Source organism: Fundulus heteroclitus, chromosome 23, assembly GCF_011125445.2.
Source record: "Fundulus heteroclitus isolate FHET01 chromosome 23, MU-UCD_Fhet_4.1, whole genome shotgun sequence".
Lineage (NCBI taxonomy): Eukaryota > Metazoa > Chordata > Actinopteri > Cyprinodontiformes > Fundulidae > Fundulus > Fundulus heteroclitus.
In genome coordinates this window covers 33,486,454-33,494,953 of record NC_046383.1, presented here as the reverse complement: position 1 = coordinate 33,494,953, position 8,500 = coordinate 33,486,454, and the positions used below count along the sequence as shown (strand labels likewise).

Sequence of the window (8,500 nt, the reverse complement as noted above, 5' to 3'; positions counted from 1 at the left end):
GAGTTTTCAGATTTTCAGGAAATCTGAAAGAAATTAATAAATCTGAGGTCACTTATCACTTGAAGAAGGTTCATGACCAAATAGGGTGGTTTTTCAAACTAAAGCCAAGTTCCTGTGTTCTATTGTGAAGATAACAAAAGTACTACGCAGAAGCAGAAGCAGCTGCAGAGCACAGAGAGAGAGAGAGAGAGAGAGAGAGAGAGAGAGAGAGAGAGATGGAGAGAGGGAGAGAGGGAGAGAGAGGCATAGTTTCTTGCATAGTTTGACCATAGTGGAGTGACTCTGAGTAACCAGGAAGACAATTAACGGTACTCCTGAAGAAGCGGAAGTCTTACTCATCCACCCTAGGTTAATTCCCACTGTAGAGAACAAGAGAGAACAAGCTGCTTTCTTTCTGAAAAGAGAAAACAGCGCATGGGGTCGAAGAGAAGTATCCGACGTTTTCTCAGAAACTGTACTCTCAGAAACAGTTAGACTGAGAGCAGAGGCACACCCTCATCCTGACTGGATGCACCTGATAGACTTCCCACAAGTCACTGTTTTGCTCGTCGTCAAAGTTGGACGACCCTCTGCCAAAAAGGTAAGCTTTTCTGTTTTGTTTTTTTTATATATAAAACACGTTGGCATAGAGTTTTCCAATAGACGAAGAATGTGTCGAGCTGAAGGTTTAAACACGGGTCTTTCTAATCATGTTGGAGGAATTAGTTCAATGTACTACTATAGAGATTTGATTAATTCTGGTTATCCAAACCCAAATATCTAATTTAAAAAAAAAAAAAAGCACAAATATCTCTAACATTCTTAGCCTGCAATCAGAATTCGGTCAGCGAAATAAAATCCCTGCTTAAATCCGGTCCTTCATCCAGCCTTTGCTTTACCACTCAGCAGACCCTTGCGCCTTCAACCACAACACAAGTTTACACTTGAAACACCTGTTGTTTATTCCCCAGCAGGTATGCAGACACCCTAGTCACCAGAAGACGTTGCAACACGTCTCTGCTTGTCCTTTTTTCACCCACATAAGATGTGCTGCTGTCACTGGGGAGCTCAAACGGTGACGCGTCCATGCTCCTGAGTGTTTACTCTAAGGACGGGTGCAGCTCTGTGCCTCTCAATGGGAAGTTACCACTGCAAATGGTAGGGACTGTGCTAATATCCACTGCTCATGTATGTTGTGTGTGGGGGGGGGGGGTGTATCGCTTTATCGCCATGTCTGTGCAGAGCAATCTGTAGATCATTTTAGAGGTATTGAATGTGGTAATGTGAAGCTGGTAAAGCAGAGATAGCGTTTTTATGCAAACCCCACTGGCTTTTTAATCTTACCTTAAATTCCATTGTCTCTCACACTGTGCAATCTCTTTTTCTCTCCCTAGTTTAGGCTGTGTGTTAGCACAAATTTAAGCATCTTTAACTCCAAACTAAGAATAGAGGAGATTTGGGGCCGTGCCTATCATATACTGTACGTATAAAACTGTAACTGATGCATCTTTCCTACTTTGCACCTTCTCTGATGAGCCGATGTGGCAAGTGAATTTCTTCAATGTGAGATCAATAAAGCCTAGCTTATCTTATCTTATAACGCCTTCTATTAGATATTTTCTGTCTGTGATTGAAAAGAAAAGAAAAAGAGATGTGAATACAGGATTTCTCTTTCAGGCAGACTGTAAAGTGAGTTGATTTTCAGAGCAATAAACACAACAACATGGCAAGTTATTAGCACGACTTAAATATTACGCTCTTTGCACTTTTGTTTTCACATGCACTTTGTGGGTGAGCTCACACTGCACCGGAAATGTTTCTGTGGTTGCACTAAAACGGCTCCTAACTCTAGCGGCAGTCTCTCAATGGAATAATCAGCAAATTAGACCTGTTCTTATGCACCTCTAGACAGCAATAAAGATGTGTTGCTCCTCTCTCTGCAGTGAAAAGCCTCCATGGAAAGGAGCTAGGCGTTCGTCATACTATGTCGTTCTCTTCCTAATGATAGGAGTTTTGATTTTCTACATCTGGTTCTCACGACTTTTGCTGCCTCTAACCATTTGGAGGGTACGTAACGATACGAGAACAGTAAGTCTATTTACCCTTCTCTTTGTTTTTCGATTGTAGAAAATGGCCTGTCCTTAATTCAAAGCGTGGAGGAGTCCTCAACAACAGCTTACTGTTACTGTACTGTTTTTCCTTTATGGATTGTTTTAATTAAATTATATTTCAAGCAAAGGTGTAGAATGGAAACTAATTGTTTTTGTTAAAAGATTTTAAAAAAAAAAGCACAACTATATATTGCTATAACGAGATGAAACAGTTTTTAAAAATAGATACTTGCAAAACTTGTTCGTTTTGGGTCTTTTGACTGCACCCGATTTTTAGAAGTTGGACCTCAAAGTTGAGAACGATGTTGCACCCATTGGAAAGTCGGACTAAGAGCAGGATTTGCCATTCGTTGTGGTGCTAACCACTGATAGCAAATCAAGCTTGTATTATTTATGCTGCTTTTTGGTTAAGCCACATGCTGAGCTGATAGATGTCTTATATTTGCCAACTTTCACTTCATTCTGTAAGTGTGCAACCCGCTTGGATTCGAAACCTGGGGTAACTTGGCGAGACCCCCTCTTATAACTTCAGAGACGTGTTCTGTTGCACATGCGGCTTCTTCCTTTCAGTAAAAATATCTCAGAATGGAAGCCAGGCTTTTTCAAATGCCTTTACTCTACGCAGCAACTCAACCAAAAACACTTTGACTGGCAGGTTGAGACCCGGTATAGTCTTTTCTTTTCTTCACCTTTCCTGTTCTGGCATATCAGGCATACCACATGGCAAAGCTGGTTGCCTACAAGTGGCTACATGTGTAGGTGAGGGGAGGTTCGTCTTCGTCAGGCTCTTGGTCTGTTATTATGCTTTTACCTCGTTTACAATGTGCGCCTAAGCATTTCTGGGCCACTTTCTGGTTCCTGATCTGCGTCACAAAGCAGCTGGACAAACACCTCTCTATCAATCAGCAGAGTCCTGTTTGTTCAAGCACTCATAGGTGACCCTGAAGCTGGCTTTCTGACAGCGCAGACAATCACACCGGTGAAGACCAGGCTTAGTTGAACCGAATCACATAATTTGTTGTTCAAAGTCGAAAATACTTCCGACACGCTAGAACGTCCGGCGACCCCCGCCTCTGAATTGAATGTGCTGATGTCAAACAGAAAAGAAAATGCAACAAAATCCGTCTCCAGTTTGGCCATCATCCTCCCTGCTCACACAACTCAAATACCAGCATCATCAAAGGAGTGCTATCGATTAGAGAAACAAGAATGAGATTATCCTGAATTACAAACAGTTTTTGTTTTTGTGCAACTTTCCGGATAAGCAGCAGCCATTTTGGATTCTGTGGTTGTGGTAGTTGGGAAATCCCAGGCTTTCCAACCCAGAATTTGGATCTCACGGTTTTACAATTTCCTTTTACAACTTTCTCAACACAGAAAATCCAAATTAGGATTGCAAATTGTACACTATTCCCCACTCCTTCACAATCATGGACTCAAACAGAACTCTGTTCAAGGCACTGTTCTTTCTAATAATGTCAGTTCACAATATCCCCTTTATATATGCATCATTTTCTGTGCAACTCTTTTATCTATTATCCATTTTCTACTAGTTGCTAGCATTAATACTCCCTCTTCTGTGCTTGACACTGTTTCTAATCTTTAGAGTTTAAACTCTAAATGTTAGTAATTTGCTAGTGAAAGCAAGAACAAACAGCAACACAAATTGTACTTTCTGTTCGGGCAAAATGTGGGCATTTTGAACATCACTTTTTGAATAGAAAATAGGAAGTAAAATGGTAACCAGACGATGGTTTCGTTTTTGAACTGAGTTCTAAGAGAAATCCCAATGTTGAGTTTTCTAGTAAAAGGTTTGAGCCTCTAAGTTCCCACATAGGTGTGTGACCCCGTTTCTTAACTCCACCATATAAGTGAAGGGGTTAAAGAGTGTGAAAACCCATTTAGAATTGCATGTGATACAGACAAAACTGACTTATTATCCTTTATAGTAAATAATACAAATGAAAACGGTTTTGTCTCCACAGATTTCCCCTTTTCATCATTTAACCTCTCAGTTCTTTGTGGAATACCCTCACCGATATCAGTTCATAGTGGACCAACCCAACAAATGCAGACAGGAGAGACCCTTCCTGGTCGTCATGATCCCGGTCGCCCCTCAGAACAGAGAGGCCCGTGACATCATTCGTCGCACCTGGGGAAATGAAACGCGGGTGTTGGGCCGGTCGGTCAGCTACTACTTTCTCCTGGGAAAGTCCAGGATAGGCAACGACACAGAGCCACCGGATGAACAGGTGACGTGACTCCAGTTTTTCTCTAAACCATCACTGCCAGATAAGATAAGAAATGGCACAGAAGTTGAAGTGGGTAAACTCTTAGTTCACTGCCGTCCTTATTTGCAGAACGGGCTGCAGTTGGGGGCAAGAGTTGACGCAACAAGGACTGAGGCCAACATTTTACTGCTGCAATGTATCCAAGAGATTTACCCCTCTGTTAATGTTTCTAATGTTTTCAACAAACCAACAAAATGGTTGTCCTCTTGTTGATGCTATCTTATCTCTTCCTGTCCAGAAATTCTTAAAGGGATCCAGGGTTAGTTGTAAAAATAGATTTTATCTGAAAACTATGTATTTTAGATGTGAAAACAATGCCGTAAAATTAATGTAAGATGTTTAGTTTTTTATACATTTTAATATAATATTGTCACACGGGCGTCGCCATGTTGTTTATGCTGCAATGCATTCTGGGTAGATGACATATACTAGGTCCTTTAGCGCTAGCCCCATCCAGCCAAAACAGCAATAAATAAAAAACCTTTTCAGTTTGTACCAGAGCACGTTGAAATTGACAACAATGTAATAATATTAATAATAATAATAATAATAATAATAATAATAATAATAATAATAATAATAATAATAATAATAATAATAATAATAACAATGATGAATGATACACGGCCTACTGTTAGGACTGTGTGATCCCAGTAAGTGGTGCTCTGTGTCCGGTGACAGGTCCAAAAACACTTGCTTAAGATCTGAAAACAACTCAGATAACTCCAGTCCAGTAGGTCCTTATTCCGTCATTAACCCAGCATGCATTGCACAGGTGAAAAATGGGGACCTCCATGGGTGGGAAATATAACAAAGGAGATACAATTTCTGAAGCAAATATGAGTTTTTACATATCACAAACAGCAGTTTTTAAGTTAATAGGAACATTTCCACATATTTAGGCCACTGTGTTCAACTAATTGTGGATCCCTTCCAGCTGCTTTCCCCACTCTTTGTGTATATAAAAAATGTGTTTTGCATGGGTGCAAGTCTCAGGGAAATATGCAAATTGTTACTACATCAGGGTGGGGCGTTATACTTTAATGAAATGAATTTTTTTTCTTTCCATAATTCATGACCCACTTGCCGTCTTGGGCTGGGGCTAGATGCTCTGTACAGTCTCAGTTTGGATTTGTTTCGTGCACACATGCACTGATGGGTATGTGCTATTTCCTGGAACAGCTCCGCGCTCTCAACATCATACCACTGTGGGATCCATTTGTCATACATTCTGGTAACTGCACAATTCAAGTGGCTGGCCCCATGCAGACCTTGAAGTCGCTCTGTGTAGAGTGAGGCATCTTCTGCGTCTGCCGAGATTCACCCACTGCTTTAACTGACTGTTGGACGATCCAGGCAGCTACCACATAAACAGCAACGCGCTGCTTATTGTTCTAACACTTTCTCCGTCCGGTACTGGATACGGAGAGGCTCCAGCAATGCAAATCCAGCTGTTTACATAACAATCAATATGCCGTGTGTGTGTGCTGAATCCTGGCCACAATTCACAACTCCTCCTTGAGGCTTAGCCATTTTTTCATCACAGAGTGAGAGTGTGCTGATGACGTTGTTAACAGCAGCTTCAAATGTTCTTGTTTTTCGGCAGATTTTACTCGAAAGCCGGACACATGGCGACATCCTCCAGAGTGACTTCTTGGACAGCTACAAAAACCTCAGTATTAAAACGATGGTCATGTTGGAGTGGCTCAGTACTCGCTGCCTCAACTCCTCCTACGCTATGAAGATCGACTCGGACACTTTCCTCAATGTAAACAACCTCATCAGCATGGTGATGCACGCCCCCCGCCGTGGCTACATGACAGGCCTGGTGGCAAGGGGCGCTCAAGTTCTTCGGGATCCTCACTCAAAGTGGTTTCTTTCCTCTGACGTCTTCGCTGAGCCATCGTACCCTCCGTACGCCCTGGGACTGGGCTACGTCTTCTCCATGGATTTACCCGAGCGGATACTGGAGGCATCCAGACATGTTAAGGCTGTCTACATCGAAGACGTGTACGTGGGTTTGTGCATGAAACACGCCGGGGTTCCGCTGACGGATCCACCTCACGACGGTCTGTTTGTGGCCAGCCCACCTTCATACATGAGCGCTTGTTACTTGTCTTCTGTCATTGCAACGTTACTGCAGAGCTCCAAGGAGATTTTGTATGTATGGGAGGTCTATAAGACTCAACCACAGAGTGACTGTTAGGCCTCCAAAGTCTGGTGCCCCCCCCCCCCCCCCCTCCGTCACATGCACTGTTTACACTGACTGGCGGTACAAGTTAGAAGAACAACCGTTGTTCTTCACACAAAGACCTCTCAATCATCTCTAACTTGATTTTTGTATGTTGATATGAAAATTATTTGCGGAAAACAGAGCAACAAGCTACGGAACCCCAGAGGGGTCATCGCAAAATGTTTGCATGTTGAGAGAATGTGCGCTCGTTTTACTACATTGTGCATTCGTGTTACTAAATCGTACGCTCGTTTCACTAAATCGTGTGCACAATTTACTATATTGTGCTCTCGTTTTACTATAGTGTGAGCTCATTTTACTAAATTGAGCTCTCATTTTAAGCATAGTAAAACGAGCGCACGATTTACTAAAACGAGAGCACAATTTAGTGAACATGGTTATAGAACATTGTGTGCACGATCTACTTAAACGTGGCCACAATATGTAAAACGTGCACTTGACACATGTAAACATGAGCACGTTATAGTATATTCGAGATCTCGATCTACCAAAACGCACCCACGAATAATTAAAACGTGTGCTCGAATAAATTGTGTGCACGTTTTATTAATTCGAGGGCTCAATTAAAGGAAAAGTGCTCACAAATTATCACGACCTGAAAAAAATATCACTTAAAGTGAGCTCTCCCGGGTTCCGTAACAAGCTGTGTGCAAAGAGTGTACAACCATCCAGTTTCTTTACCCGCTTATCCGTGCAGTCACGGGTGGGCCGGTCCTATCTCTGAGTGGACAATTATTTAAAATATAGTTTATAGCTTTTAAGATTTTATAGAATTTAAGATTTTAAGAGTAAGATATTTTTTAACGGAGAAGAAACAAAGTCCCATTAGGGAACCGTACAATACTGAGTATACGGTCAAGAGTAATATCAGAATGTTCCTGCAAGTTGTGCCATAAACTTTTTTTTTAAACCGTGAACTGCATTGTTTCCCATGTTTGAACATTTCCCGTCCCACAGTTACTTTAATGAGCGAGCAAAGTTAGACAAGCTTCAGTAGAAACGTTTTAACAGCGTTAGCAGCACTTTGTATAACATGTGGTGGTTTATTTTAAAAGAAGTCATTTCCTAGCACGTTTGTACATTCTCTGTTAGGTCAGTAATTCTCTGATTCTGCTCTCCTTAACTTTGCAATTGCAAGCGATTTAGTGAGTCAATCCTGACATTTTTGCTCTAATTTCAAAAGTTCCGGTTAAACTGTGTGGCCACAGTCAAAGCCCCTTTGATAACAAGCTTTAACTATAGAGTTTTCCTCAACAACTGAGTTAAGATCATCTTTTCTTCTTAAGCGAAGCTTAAACAGGTGGTTACAGTGGTTACCTGACCACAAGGATGTTTGTGGTCCAAATTTGATGTACAAACCTCTCTGTGTGTTGTTTACACGTTTGTCTCAGTCATGCATGGATTGTGTCCAGGTCTAGGTGCATGTTAGGGTAGATGGCCTTAGCTATTCATTGTTGTCTGTCCTGTCCTGTCTGTGTTGACCCTGTGATAGACGACTACCTGACCAGGGTGTTCCTTGACTCGTACCTGTCGATAGCTGGAGATAGGCACTGGGCCCCTTGAGACGTTCAACAGGATGGGTGGGAGCAGATGAGAAATTGATGGAGCAATTACTGCTACAGTAGTCAGGAAAAAATGTGCTTCACTAATTTTACATCTGGTGATCTATGCGTATCATCTTGGGTTTTTTTTTCTGGAGGAAAACAATTCAATTCAAATCAATTTTATTTATATAGCGCCAATTCATGTAACACGTCATTTCAAGGCACTTTACAAAGTCAAAATCAATCATATTATACAGATTGGTCAAAAATTTCCTATATAAGGGAACCCAGTTGATTGCTTCAAAGTCCCGACAAGCAGCA

At 41.6% G+C, this 8,500-nt stretch overlaps 1 protein-coding gene across 3 annotated transcripts; it reads left to right on the top strand.

Annotated features, from left to right (window-relative positions):
• The first annotated feature begins 238 nt into the window (after positions 1-238).
• On the top strand, positions 239-6,945 carry LOC105927638 (beta-1,3-galactosyltransferase 1). 3 transcript variants are annotated; one of them, XM_012864516.3, is made up of 5 exons: positions 239-580; positions 954-1,137; positions 1,923-2,067; positions 4,076-4,342; positions 5,988-6,945. In XM_012864516.3, exons 2-5 carry the CDS (start codon positions 1,115-1,117, stop codon positions 6,585-6,587), a joined length of 1,035 nt encoding a protein of 344 aa, XP_012719970.2. In that variant the 5' UTR covers positions 239-580; positions 954-1,114; the 3' UTR covers positions 6,588-6,945. The 3 variants fall into 3 exon arrangements, with proteins under 3 accessions (XP_012719970.2, XP_021173277.2, XP_012719962.2); XM_021317602.2 differs by having other exon boundaries at positions 951-1,137; positions 1,923-2,046; XM_012864508.3 differs by having other exon boundaries at positions 951-1,137.
• Positions 6,946-8,500: the final 1,555 nt, after the last annotated feature.

Coding starts and splice junctions, on each gene's coding strand:
- LOC105927638 (XM_012864516.3), top strand. CDS start 1,115: ATGGGAAGTTACCACTGCAAATG. Junction 1,138..1,922: donor GGAAGTTACCACTGCAAATG/GTAGGGACTGTG, acceptor CTCTCTCTGCAG/TGAAAAGCCTCCATGGAAAG. Junction 2,068..4,075: donor TACGTAACGATACGAGAACA/GTAAGTCTATTT, acceptor TTGTCTCCACAG/ATTTCCCCTTTTCATCATTT.